Source organism: Aythya fuligula, chromosome 5 (genome assembly GCF_009819795.1).
Source record: "Aythya fuligula isolate bAytFul2 chromosome 5, bAytFul2.pri, whole genome shotgun sequence".
NCBI lineage: Eukaryota > Metazoa > Chordata > Aves > Anseriformes > Anatidae > Aythya > Aythya fuligula.
The window spans coordinates 17338429-17352831 of NC_045563.1; the positions used below are offsets into that span (position 1 = coordinate 17338429).

Below are 14403 nucleotides of genomic sequence, written 5' to 3' on the forward strand. Positions count from 1 at the left end.
TAGTGTGTAAAGCAAGGCTGATGCTCTTTGCCCATTCACCCTAAGGTCTGTAATCTTACAAGATCTGAATGCACTCAACTAACACTTGCATTTAATAATTAAAGAGGCAGTATTCATTTCTACAGGGCTGCAAATAAAGATATATTAGGAAGGTTTTGTATAACCTAATGGCCAGCTGCCAGTATGTTGTATTATAGGAGATTTTATGCCACTGCTGTTCCTAAGGAGTATATTGGTCTAGAAGGTAACGTTGCAACTTCTGTCATGAGTTGAAATAAACTACTTTCTCTTGTGGTACAAATTTTACACGTAGAATAAATCTCTTAAGAGTACACTTCAAAATAATGAAATGATGCCAACAAGCTAAATAAAAGAAAATGAAAAATATAGATCAATAAAGCTAATTGCTGCTTTAACCAGGATTCAAAACAACATTCTTTCTCTCTAACCAGTTACATTATAAAGTTGTGCATTTGGCCTTGAATAGCAAATTTTGAATTTGTTTCTCATTGAAAAATAAGAAGAAATGGAAAACAGCATGTTTGATGGTGACTAAGCATGGAAAATGTTTTTCAGAAAGTGGAGAAAATATTCTAAATGATGTTGGCTGTACATGACTACTAAAATCTCCATGCATAACAGTACCAAAAGATAAGGTATCTTTCTAATTTTTGATTACGAAAGGTGTCTCAAACACCTAATAAATTTGATACAAAATAATGTTAATTTTGATGAAATCTGCCTATCGTATCAAATGCATCATACCAGTGATGCATTAGTCCTGTAGAAGTTACTGCCTCTTTCTATCACGTGTTTGCCTTTTTTTTTTTTTTTTTTTTTTAGCACAGTTCTCTGTATGTTGCACCACTAATGTTCTTACTGGCAGCTTTGTGTGAATATAAAGTTAAACGCCATGGGTTTGTTTCCTCTTCACTCCTGCATGAGCATTGCTTTTAAAGCATTTTTTCTTTACATAAATTATGAAACTGTTTTATAATACACTCTTTTTTGTAGTATAAATAAAAAATCCTTTTATGGTGTTTTTTGTCAGGTGATATGAACCTGTTTCTTGAAGGATGTCGGTCCAGGGTTTTTTTTACCCATTTTCAGAAGGAAAATGTGAGGCAAATTGGTTTTTATTTTTCTCCAAGTGCTGATAAGAGTCCATGTCTTAGTTAGTCCCTGCCCCTAAGGCAACATTGTTAAGATTTTTTTGGGCAATGTCCAAGGAAAGGACTGAAAAAGTCATGACATGCCGTCTATTTCCATGGGGTAACTTATGGATGGTATTTAAAAGATTGATTTCATGCAGACTTTCTTGTAATATTTGTGTTAAGAAAAATCTGAAGAGAAGTAAATTGAACACTTTGTTGTTCACAGAAGTTGAACTGTAGGTATGACTTAGAAAGTAAAGGTTTCTGTGTGAGACTACGTTTCCTCTTGGTTAAATTGTGTTTATATAAGCCTTTTGGTAGGTATTCTGGTTAGATTATTGAATTGAAGCATTGACATAACCACAGGTTGTTGCAGATACTACGTTACTATGATGCGTGGAAACGCTCTGTAAATTCTGGACAGATGTTGTTATAGGAAACTTTTTTGTTTAGAAACATTTTGTTAGGAAAAATTAAGGCGTTTTGTTATACTTTGTCGTGTGCAATGCAGTTGTGCTTCCAAATCTTAGTCAATAGGTAATTTAAATAATATATGCAAGATTTTGCAAAGACAGTCCCCATTTCACAGTCATACCATTTAGTATAAACAAGCCTTAAGGCAAAACTGAATAAATGGAAATGAGTAGCTGGGATGATTTTGGCTATATATCTTCTTTTTCCAGACCTCATCCTTTTGCATCCTAAAAGAAACACTCTTTTTTGCCTTGGTATTTTGAAGGACTTTTTTTTTCTTTATTCTTAAGTGTCACACTATAGTAGCAGGTCTAGAAATTCTCGGGAAGAGCAAGAATATTTGTATAGCATCTAAGATATGGTAAAGTTGCAATCAAGGAATTCCTATTGCTCTATTGAGCATTTAAAGGAAGCTACATCTGAGTGAATTGTAGCAATTGTAGTGAAGATTTGTTGGTGATTGTCTCAGGGCTACTGAACACAGACTAAAATAAGAAAAGTACAGGTAAGGCTGGGAAGAGAGAACAGATCTTATGACAAAACCAACAGGGAGCCAGCATATAAATAGCTGGCAGCGTAAGGGCTGTGAGGCCTCAAGCAAACTTTAAGATTCACTCTACCCTCACAAACCATTGTGCGTCTTAACTGCTTATTGTTGAAATTAGTATAAATTACACAACTACAATGTAATTATAAAGATCGCAGTCTGAGGCCCCTGGGCTTAGAACAGGGTTAAGTAGAATGTGTAGAGAGGTCAGAAGAAGCTTTTAGCACACAGGAGACTTCTTTAAATGATCTTTACTTGCATATAAAAATAAAGCTTACTCACTGTGTTTTAACACAAATTGCCAGAAATAGTCAGGTGGCAGCTCATTGTGTCAAAGCTAAAGAAGTATTCAGGAGTTTATGGGTTAGAGCTATCAGTATGAGTGCAGTGTACCTGAAAGATTCCTGAATGAATTTGGCACTGTAAAGAAGACTGCTGCCATTTTATTAATAAAGAAGTAAATAATAGTAAAGATGCGAAATTGTGATAAAAGATGTAGTGGTAGTGCTGATTAGACATGCAAGGCTCTACTGGAGGTCATCCCTCCTCCTTTTGGAAACCATGTAGTCATGTTTCTGATCGCTCATAACAGCCGCTGCCAAGAAGGGTTTTTAAAGAAACAAAACAAAACCCCACAAATATTGGTGCTCTTGTGCTGTTCAACATCCTTAAGTTTTCCATGCTTTTAAATAAGACTGAAGTGTGAAGGATTTCAATGGCTAGAATTTCTGAACACCTCTGGGAAATATTACACCAAGTTTCTTTGTATTATGCTTAAAATTTGGTCTTCAAATTTAAACTCAAAGAAACCATTTACTTGGGATGTTGTTTAGAAGCAGCCAAAATTTAGATGATATAGTGAATAATCTGTAATCTGAGTTTCTAAAACAGTTAAGTTACTTGGCTTGTGTTGAATTTTAGATTAAGGTTCATGAGGAACTTATACTACACTTTTATATCAGCTATATTAATATAAAGAAAGATAAGAGGATATTTTTTTTTAGTAGCTTGGTTGAAATAGCGACACTTGAAGACTAATACTTTGTTGTATATACGTCTGTTTTTTCTTTGGAGAACTAATTGCTGAAATACCTTAAGGAATATTTTTTTTCCTAAAGGAAATACAAGCAATTTTAATCATAGAACTGCTTGGGTTGGAAGGAACCTTAAAGATGCCCCTAGTTCAAACCCCCCTGCCATGGGCAGGGACACCTCCTACCAGACCAGGTTGTCCAGAGCCCCATCCAGCCTGGCCTTGAGCACCTCCAGAGATGGGGCACCCACAGCTTCTCTGGGCAACCTGAGCAGTGCCTCACAGCCCTCCGAGTGAAGAATTTCCTCCTTATGTCTAATCTAAACCTATCCTCTTTTAGTTTAAAGCCATAACCCCTTGTCCTAATAAGCCACTTTAATAATAGCACTTTGTGAAATAAATCTTCTAGAAATATATATTTTTTAATTAAAAACACTATCTTTTTATTCTTCCAGAAAGTCCCGGATAGGAGTAGATTACCATAGAAAACACTTAGTATCCACCCTGTTTTAACTTGAGTGTAGGTGGTAATGCTTTCATGGCACTGCTGCTTGTAGAAATTTTATCACACTAGTTCTTTATATATAGAAATTGATGTACAACAAGTTTTAATAATATATTACCATGTACATTTTATGATTAAGTACTGGAGACTTAAAACCTAGTAGCGCACTTTCTACGTGAAATAACTCGCGGCCTGGTTAGCAGCCAGGGTCCATGCTTTAAATTATAGAAAATAGTCTTTTTTTAATTCTAAATGGGATAGTTCCTTTTCAGAAGGAAGGGATTAGATGAAATCCTGTGTGTCAGTGAATTGCACCTTAGAATTTCTGCTGGAGAGCTGAGGAGGTTCTTTGCTGTTACTTGCACTGGAAGTGTAACAAGTGACAGGCTGCAGTGACGTGCATTTACAGAAAGGGAGGTCAGGCAAGGTTACTGGTGACTAGAGCTTATTTGTGATACCGTTTGCTGGTAATTTTCTGCAAATATGCTCCACATGCTTCTTGCTTAGACTTCTTTTTTACTTTTCATTGGAAGTCTTAAAGATACACAGAAACTTGAGTGACTGTTCAGCTCTGATGCAGGCTGAAGTGTATGCTCTTTCTTCAACCAGCAGAGGAAAGCAAACTCCATAGCCAGCGGCCATTTCAGAACCTTAGGGCAATTCCTTGTTCAAAATGACCTAAGAAATGCTGATGACAAAGTCCTGTGCTGCTTTTCCTCTGTTTCTATCAGTTCAGGGAAACGTGCTGCTTGCTTTCAGACAAACTTCCTCTTCCACTGGTCTGTGTAGTAGGAATTCCTTCTACATTTCTAGTCTGCTGATTTATCTTGTCATACTTAAGAACGCGTGTTTTGTTTGAGAAACCCCTTCTCATTAAAAATCTTAGAAAATCTCTGAGATTGAGAGTGAAGGTTTTATTTATTGCTTAACTGTTAATGATGAACTTGTGGGATATGGTTCAACCTGTCCGGGACTCAATACTTTCTTCTAAGGTACCTGCTGTTGTTGGCCATTACAGTGTGGAGCTGGGCTTAGGATACATCTGATCCAATATGAAATATTTTACTTCCATTATTTATTAATCAGACATGGTCAGAATGAGATTTTGTAATTTGTAATTATAAATACAACAAGAGGTACATTGAAGCTTAGATGACCAAGAGTGTCTATTAAAATATAAGTAGTCTTGATTTAAAAAATAAGTAAATCAAGACTAAAGACACTGTCAGTAACCTGAATATGCAAAGTACAGTTGTCATTAGGTATTCTCTTGTCATAGAAGCTTTTTCACATCTGGTAGTTTGAAAAAGGTAGTATTTGCTCATGATATTCTAATCTCACTCGTAAATGCTTAATATGAAGAGAATTATTCAAGGCAACTTTGGGATTGTTCTTCATGCAATAGATTTTTTTTCCACAAGGCATTTTAATTCAGCCTTCTTGATTAGCTAAGGTTTACATTCAATGCAGTTTAACTGTGTATCTGTGATGGGATCATGTTGTATATTTTAGCTCTTTTTTAAAAACGCTATTATTAGTCTTAAAATAGTCATCTAATTGCACTCTGTGGAAAGACATAGCAATTACTAACATCAAAGTGCATGCAGCAAACTGAAGATTACAGTGTACGACACCATCACAAACCTTTTTTTGGATCGTACGTTTGCCACACAAGATGTCGAGTTTAACAGAGTATTCATAGCAGCAATCCAAAAATGTATCATGTACAGTTTCCAGTGTTCAGTGTAGTTTTAGTATAGAGACTTTCAGACCAGTATACAAGTTTCTGTAACAGGGAAAATTAATCTGACATTTAAAAAAAAACGGTATGTTTAAGTTAAATCTAGAGGAGTTTTAGGTAAAATTTGTTAAGAAAAGGCTTATGACTAACTGTTTTATGCAATAAGTATGTCCTTTATTCTTTTTCTGATTAGTATTTTTTTTTAATTACTTGTACAGGTTCAGTCCACGCGACGTCAATAGCAGCTTCTAGAGTAGAACAAGCGCTGTCTGAAGTTGCTTCATCTCTGCAAAGCAGTGCCCCTAAACAAGGTCCCCTGCATCCTTGGATGACTCTAGCTCAAATATGGCTTCATGCAGGTACTGTGAAAGTAAAATATTTCTTGTTCTCTGCCATCCCTTTTATTGCTAGCTTACAGACTTGCAAAAATCTGTTTTAGATTTCAGGAGCTGTTATCACATACCTGAAGATAAACTCAAAATTTATCATTTTGCTTCATTAAAAAAAAAAATTGATATTGTCTTAATCTAGGAAATGATGATGTGAATCATTTCTGCTATTTCATTGTCTACCAGGATTGCATTTTCTTGTCAGAAGATCAAACTTAAATATTATGAAAGCCATTATTCATATTAAGAACATATTGCATACATTCTTAAGAAATATTTACTTTTTTTTTTTTTAACTTCTCTTTAAAATGTTGACAACAAATCTTAACACCAAATGCATGTAAGTTTTTCATAATGACATAGAATGTATGATAGCTTGCTGGAAAAAAAAGTATTGGTGAGTTTTTCCCATAACTTTGAAATAGGGGTATGTATTTAAAATGCACTCCTTTTACATACGAATGGGGACACATGTTTCTGTGGTCTTCTTCCTGTATTTCTATTACATATAAAATTTCTGTTGTGGATAAAAAATAGCTAAAGCTACTCCTATTGTTTGGTAATACCCATTTGACTGATAAAGGTACGTGTACAAAACAGTACCGTACACACAGTATGCATGATTCCTTCCTTCTTGATGAAAACTGGGTTTTTGTGAGTGCCCCTTGTAGAAAGGCTGTTTGAAAACCAAAGATAATTTGTGGTAAAGAAAGAAATGTAGTTGGCCCAAAGTCTCATCTCATCAACTTAGTCTCTGAAGTATCTTGAATTTTGTAGTATTTGAAAATGTAGTTACCTTGATTCTATTGGGTGGAAGATGATGTTTGTAAGGATTTTCAGTGGTGTTGCTGTAACTAGAAAAGCTTTATTATTGAGAATAATTAACTCTGCACAGAAAAAAAATAAAAAAGGTAGTGATGAGCTGTTTAGCTCTTTTCCACCTAGCTTCACTGATGTGAAACACCCAGTATCATTTTTCTAAATGCGGAGTGATCTTGAGTGGATTTAGTAATTATTATGCTACTTCCAGCCTCAAGCTAAATGCTAAGTCAATATCACAAGTGACAGTCCTACAAAATCTTAATCAGAAAATGATGATCCAGTGTATTTTTACAGTTATAAATGTATCCTTTGAAATAATACTTGCATCAGAAAGGCGTTATTTAGAAATCAATTAGCAATTGTTCTGCCTTGGTCTGCTCTTAGGCCTGAACATTTTTCAGTGACATACCTGTTTTTCATTATACTCAGCCTATATTGTATAGACATGATCAATTTGTGTTTATTCTATATGGTAACCTTGTGTAAATTTTTCCCAAGACACATTTCATGTAGTGTATGTGTTACAAAGCTGTCATTTGGAAAGAGCTGTATCTTATTTTTGCAAGGTGTTGGAGTTCAAATCACCAAGGAATTACTGTTACTAGGAAATCTTGTTGTTTATAATCCACATTCAGAGCTGTATTTCTTAGCATTTTAATTTACCTGTTTTGCATTAACAGTTCTGTTGTGTGAAGGCCATTATGGAACAATGGCTCTCGGATACTAATTTATGTTTCAGAGGGGGGAAAAAAACAACAGGAGATGGAAAAGAACAATGATGGTGATTGATAACTGATCTCATGTGGGGGTGGGAAGGTTCTTCTACAACAACAGAGAGGAGAACAAAGCAAGGCTCACCAAAGCATGGTGCAGTCACCTGCCTTGCAACATGGTATCACTGACTGTAAATATTTATAAACCATCACAGATGGCCATTTACAGAAGCTCCTAGCATCTGCAATGCTGTAATTTCTCATCTTTCTGTGACAGTTTATTCTGTCCATGCAAGTGGCTGCTACTGTTTTCTCCACAAAGGAGCAGTCCAGACACTCTTCTCTGAGTCCTTTGTAGTCCACAACTTGCATCCACCTCAGTCTTCTGCTGCTGCAGTCTGCTGCACACTCTACTTTCACCTCTTAACGATTTCTGTGTGAGCACTGCCTGCAGGCCATGTTCTTGTCCCAGCAGGAGGAAGCATGTGGGAACTGGGAAAGAAGTGGTGTGGAGAGCAAACTAAAATGTTAAAGATCCAGGGGAAGAACACGACATATAAAGAGTGCCCTGACACTTTGTGTAATGGGGAGCTTTGTGTAATGGGGAGCAATGAAAGAAATACAACAAGAGATGAGAGACGGCTGCTGTCAATCTTCAGAGAAAGTACAGCAATGTGAAGCTTACTTCCTCTCCTTTTTTTGTATGTTTCTGTTCGTAATACTTTGGGCTGGTAACTTGTGCTGCACTTAAGTGTTCAGGCATCCTGTTCTAACTGTTCAGCTACCTGTCCTGCTACAGGAAATGCCCTGAGCTTTGAAAAAGGTTTTTTTTGTTTGCTTGTTTGTTTGTGGTTTTTTTTTTTTTTTTTTTTTTTTTTCCCTTTAGGAATATTCCAAATTAACGTTTACTCTATGAAATATGATACAAAACAGATATAAAGGTATTTTTATCAATACGTATGAGATACTCGCATAGAAAACAGCCATGAAATTACTTAACATGTAACTTGCAGCATGTTCTTTAAATAAAAATGAAGGCTTACCATTGGGAAATTGCTTCCTTTTTGAGACTCGTGCCACATTAACTGTTTGACCCTCTGTATGGTTGTGCAGTGTATTACTGCTTAGAGGGGGAAAAGAAATATGTATCTTTAATGTGCTTTAAACATTAAAATACAAAAATTGAGAATGTTAGATTATAGAAGCATGAAGAAATTATGAGAATAAATGCTTAATATATGCTAAATTTAGTGGAATTTATTTACCCAAATTAATACATATCATGTGGGAAGTATAGAAAATATTTTTTCTTTATTAATATACACTGTCACTACAGGTATCATTAGAGTAAATGAGTGTGGCATTTAGTCTAAAGAATTTGACTTTTTAGACCGTAATTTTAATTTTTCATCTTGTTTACTAATGAACTCTTCCAGCCTTTTATTTGTAAAATGTAAAGATGGGAACTCAGGCTTATTTTAAATATAGAAAACAAACAAACAAACAAACAAAAAAAACTCTTTTGTGATTAGTACATCCCCCAGTGATGCTATTAAAAAACAAATCCATCCTTAAATGATCAGTGGCTGTGACGGTCACTTGACACATACCTCAAAACTGGACTCTGTTTTGCTAGTCATAGCTACTGCTATAGAGTTTGACTGAAAAGTGGATTGATTTGACAATAAAATACAAGCACAAGCACGGAAGGGTTTGAGCTGGGGTGTTTTCTGAGTGGAGACACTGAGAAGTGAACACCAGCCTTGGCACTTGGTTTCTCATCGAACTGATGGCCCTCTCTGAAATTTTCCAACAGTCATCTGGTATTTGTCAGTTTTCTATAACTACTGTCCTTGAATTTACCACGTTGGAATTTAACTTTCTTTTTTTTTTTTTTTTTCCTGAGTTTGAAGTAATTTATATTTTAATCAAATTTAGTTTTGCTCTAAGGCAGTACTTTTTTAAGGCATGTCCTTTGCCTTGAATATATCAGATGAAATTATCTCAGAATGAACAGCTCTTCTCCAATTTCAGAAATTTCTTGAATTAACTCTTATGCTTACCATCTAGCCAGAAGTTCCCCTTTCTATTAAATCTTCCATAGTTTTTCCAAACTTCTCTAGAATTAAGATATTGTCTAGAAAAAGTACACTGTATATAGCATAATTTCAAGTACCTTTATACAGAAAAGAATTAATTGTTCATTTACCTTTTAGAAAGGACCATTAATAACTGTCAAATTACTCTGCCACAATTAATAAGCAAAATCTAATATTTGTTACAGTAAAGCAAGTGTACCTTTATAAATAGTGTTGTAACCTCTAATGGCTACTGTTAAAAACCCAAATTGCTACCATACTTGCATCCCCTCAAGGAGTACAGAATTTCAACTGCGGCCTGTTAAATTAGTCAAACTGTGCATATTCTTCAGTCTAGAATTACTGTGGTAGCAGATAAAAATTACTTGAGTAAGTGATTAATTTCTGCATGTTATTTGCTGATTTTTATAGCTTTTAGTTAATACCTTTTACAGCCTGATCTAGTAGGTAGGTCTTTATGTATGCATCATGATATGCTTCTGCTTCCTTCTACTTAGGTTACAGTTGAAAGCATCAGTTTAGTATGAGTACATTTCATAAATGTACTAGCCTCTCAGGATGGTGTTGAATAGGTGTTGTTTGTTTTTTGTTTTTGTTTTTTTTTTTTTTTTTGTTGTTTGTTTTTTTTTTTTTTCCTGTCTTCAATCACTGACAAGCTGGATAAATGATACTTTTCCTGACTGTTTTTTAAACAACTTTGGAATGTCTATTTTAAAATGTTTCAAGTCTGATGATGCTGGAGAAGAAACAATAAAACAAGGAGAGCTCAAATGGTTAGCACTAAAATAATACAGTGTATTTTATTCTCTCCAAAATCTTGTTTCTCTCATAGTAATACTGACCGTGTAGATTTCAGAAAAGCACTCAAAAATGAAGTACCTAAAGCTTTCCCAAAATATTTTACGGGTTAAAGCAAACAAACAAAACCAAAGCAAACAAAAACAAACAAACAAAAAACACTGAACTCCTAGTACAACTCACATTTTCTTCTGCATGCCTGGCTCTAAAGCTCTGGCTAAAACTTCCTTTTTTTTTTTTTTTTTTTTGAGTCTACCAACAGTAGAAAAGTAGAATTCTAGAAGTACTTAATTTCTTCCAACTTTATGTTTTGATTTCAAAATTTTATACCTTTACTATTTACCAGGCTTGCTATTCTTCAGTTATATATTGCTATCTCTGAGTAGGTGAGGTTATTCTGTTGCTGGATCTGTAATTTTATTTGTTAGTTCTTCAGAGAGGGTGAGATTTTTCTATCAAAAAGCATTTTATTAGCTTGCTTGTGAAAATATACTGCATTAATCTGTATGTCCTCATGAGCATACTATTTATGCTAGGTGGAATGTGTTCTGTGAAGTCACTGAGTCATCCAAGCAGCAAAAAAAGAATGTTCATCTGGTAAAAATGTTTCATCTCCCATCAGTAGGATCAGGTCTCAAAAGGGGGAAAAAAAAAGTCATGATTATGAATATTAAATAATAACAAGGTGTATATTTATATATATATACACTAATAATAGCAAGAAATATAAGTAGGTTAAGATTTACATACTCTGGTGTACTGAAGTTGGCTGGTTATAGATATTATCAAGACTGCTTGATATGATTATCTCTTAGGAAAGCTCTTTTAAAGGCACTCAACATGGATCCCGTTCAGAGTTTAGGTACAATTCAAAATCCACTGCTCTGGTGTGAGATCCTTATCTCAGAGCCTTTTAAGCAAGGTGGGTGCTCTGTACTCAACAATGAGAGAAGCATGACCTGAAGAGGGGTAGGTTGCTTTGCTGTTCTGATGAAGCATTTTGATTTAAACCTTAATCTTTAAGACTTCTTTTTGTGCAGTGTGATCCAATAGAATGCAATTATACAATTTTAAGGCTCAATTTTTCTGGGATCTATACTAAGGTAAAAGAAATGTACACCTCAACCCAGAAACTACAGTATCCTTTTCCTTGCATTTAATCTCTTTACTCCTCTCCTCCCACTCTTTTAGCAAGAGATTATCGTAATTCAGCAGGGTAGTGAAATGTGCAGTGTTGAAGAGTGCTGTAAGAGCTGCTTGAAGGCAAATACTTTTTCCATTGTTAGTTGTTAATTACTTACTGAATTAACCTTTTTTTTTTTTTTTTTTTTTTTTTTTCCTGTAGTCAGTGTGATTTAGACAGTTTTCAGGCTACTCAATGCTTTCATGAGAACTGATTGTACCTTTTTTTAAAGCTACAAAATTAAATGTTCTTAGATGGCTTCTGGAGGATGTCTTAGAAAATTAAAACTTGGCGATATGAACCAAGTTCTGTCAAATCAGAGTGTTGAAGAAGCATTTCACATGTTCTGAAAACTTAACTAGGAAACATTTCTCATCAACTACGTTGTATTTTTTTAAAAAAGGATTTTGCTTTGAAACAGGAAACTTTGAACCAGACTTGACATGTAACCATTGGTAATTGGTAATTGGAGGAATTGCTACTTCTTGCTGAGTGCTGTACAGAAGCAGAAAAGTCTGTAATTAGTTCTTACCTACTGTAAGGATCTCTGCTGCTTTGTGTTGGGCTTGCTGTTCTTAAATAGCACTGGAATACTCATGTTTAAAAATAAGATAAAACATCACAGACGTTGGTTAAAAATAACCAGAGAGTTTAAAAGAAACTGTAAAGAGTTTTCTGCTGTTTAAAGCAGCCATTTAAAATAATTTATGCAATAGTTTCTCCTAAGCTGTAACGTTTCTTGAGGAAAATGACCTTTACCTGGATTGAAACAATATGCAAACACAGAGAGCTTGTTAAAACATCTGCTCATGGTACAATGATACAGGATTCATTGGTTCTCACTCTTTCCTTCCACAGCTGAAGTGTACATAGGGATTGGGAAGCCTGCTGAGGCCACAGCGTGTACCCAGGAAGCAGCTAATCTCTTTCCGATGTCACACTATGTTCTCTACATGAGAGGTCAGGTGGCTGAACTTCGTGGAAATATTGATGAAGCCAAACGCTGGTATGAAGAGGCCTTATCTATTAGTCCTACACATGTGAAAAGCATGCAGAGGCTGGTAAGTCTTGAGTCCATGTTAATGAATTATTTCATTGCAATTTGTGGTACTGGATTCTGCAATCTTAAAGAACTTGTATGGCTGCTCCATAGCTTATGAGTTTTAGATTTCTCTTGGATCCATTTTCTTATTAGCTAGGTACATTTGAAAACAATCTTTTGTGGCTTTTTATTCTCTTCTCTGCCTGTTGGGCATGAAAAGGATCTGGAGGCAATAAGTATTTCAATCCTAACAGAATTCAGGAAAATAATTTATTCACATCTGCCTAATACTCAGAGCCATTGGGAAATAAAGGTGGATCGTGGCAGGAGAAGAGTTAGATACCGTAGTCTAGATGAAATATCAGTCATTCTAATAACTAATTCCTGACTGAAAGCGGAATTCTGCACATTGATTAATTACTTGTTAATACCTATTAATTAATGCTATGTGTTTTCTTTGATTTTTGGAAGACAGATAATCAGTTTTGCCCTCGAAGAAATGTGGAGCTCTAATAACAAAGGTGCCTTCCCCAGTAAATAAATGTATACATATTTTTATATAATTATACACACACACATATTTTATATATACTGTCCTTACTATACTGGAAAATTTCTTTCTCATTCTGGTGTTCTTTTCTTTAGGATAGAGCAAAGTAGAACAGCAGCAGTCAGCTTCTTCTGCCCAACCTTTTTGTTTAGTAGGATAAGCTGGTTTCTGCCTAGGTGCTTATGAATTATTCAGAGAGATTTCTTGTGCATCCCTGAGGGAAACATGAGACAAAAGATCAGACAGGAAGACAGCACAAGAAAAGTTTTTTGTTTCACCTTTTCAGCATTTCAAGATATTTGAGCCTACTGACAAATGCTGAAAGGTTAATTTTTCTGAAGAAAGCTGGCAGTCAACCAGTGCAGTTCAGTGAAAATGAAGGCTTGTTTTTCTGGGTTTCTTTTGCTCCTCCTCCCCTTAATAAATAGTCTGTAAACACCCAATTCTCTTCAGAATAACTGAGAAATGAGCTAATATGAGAGTCCTGAGAGATGAAAAATACTGCGTTTCCAGTCTGGATTCTATGTTTATGACCTTTTCAGTTTAAGATGGCTGTGTGGAAGCTGGAAGAAATCCATTTCATTGGATTGGCCAGTCTTTTCTAAGCATTCTCATAATTTAAAATTTTGCTTTTAAGAATCTTTCTCAATTTCTCTAGAACTTTTTCTGTATTAAGTTATTATTTTAAATATATGCTGAAAGACTTATGCTGCTTAAATACAAACATTGGAGATGAACACTATTAAAAATACTAGTCAGTGTAATTTGATAAAGGGAAAAGTACAGGAATTTGTATTCATCTCATCTTTTGACAATTGCAAAAATATTTTTAGGAGGATGTTTACAGTGTTTACTCTTGTTTGTGAGTCTAGATGAGTACCTGTACATCTCAACACTTTGATTTTGTCTATTCACCTATTTATAATAAAAAGTTGTAATCTTACTGGCAGGCAAGCTATAGTAGCAGTGCTGTGGAGGTACTAGACTCTAAAATAACAGCTGAAACTTTAACTTAGGATTCTGAATACAACTATTATAAGATGACCATCAGTTTAGGAATCATAGTTCTGTGGAAAAAGAAATGTGTATTTTATATGATTAATTAGATATTTTAAAATGATTTGATATGGCTTTCTAGTAATGCTTAAAAAGCAAAATAAAATGCTACTGTTTCAGCATGCTGCTTTAAAGCTTATTTTTATTTAATAAGCTTTGTTGAATTTGTTTTGTTGTTTTCTGTTGTTTGGTCTGTCTCTTTTTTTTTTTTTGGCAAATATCAAACATAAGTCACAATAACTTTATTTATAAAATTCAACAAGAAGGAAATAAGATGTAAGGATGACACAAATTCTA

The 14403-nt window shown here is 34.7% G+C and overlaps 1 protein-coding gene across 1 annotated transcript in view; it reads left to right on the forward strand.

Annotated features, from left to right (window-relative positions):
- The window catches only part of TTC7B (tetratricopeptide repeat domain 7B), a 134118-nt gene that overhangs the window by 94287 nt on the left and 25428 nt on the right, over positions 1 to 14403 (forward strand). The window contains exons 18-19 of the mRNA XM_032189229.1: positions 5673 to 5813; positions 12317 to 12519. Coding sequence (XP_032045120.1) covers positions 5673 to 5813; positions 12317 to 12519 — 344 coding nt within the window. The remainder of the gene's footprint in view (positions 1 to 5672; positions 5814 to 12316; positions 12520 to 14403) is intronic.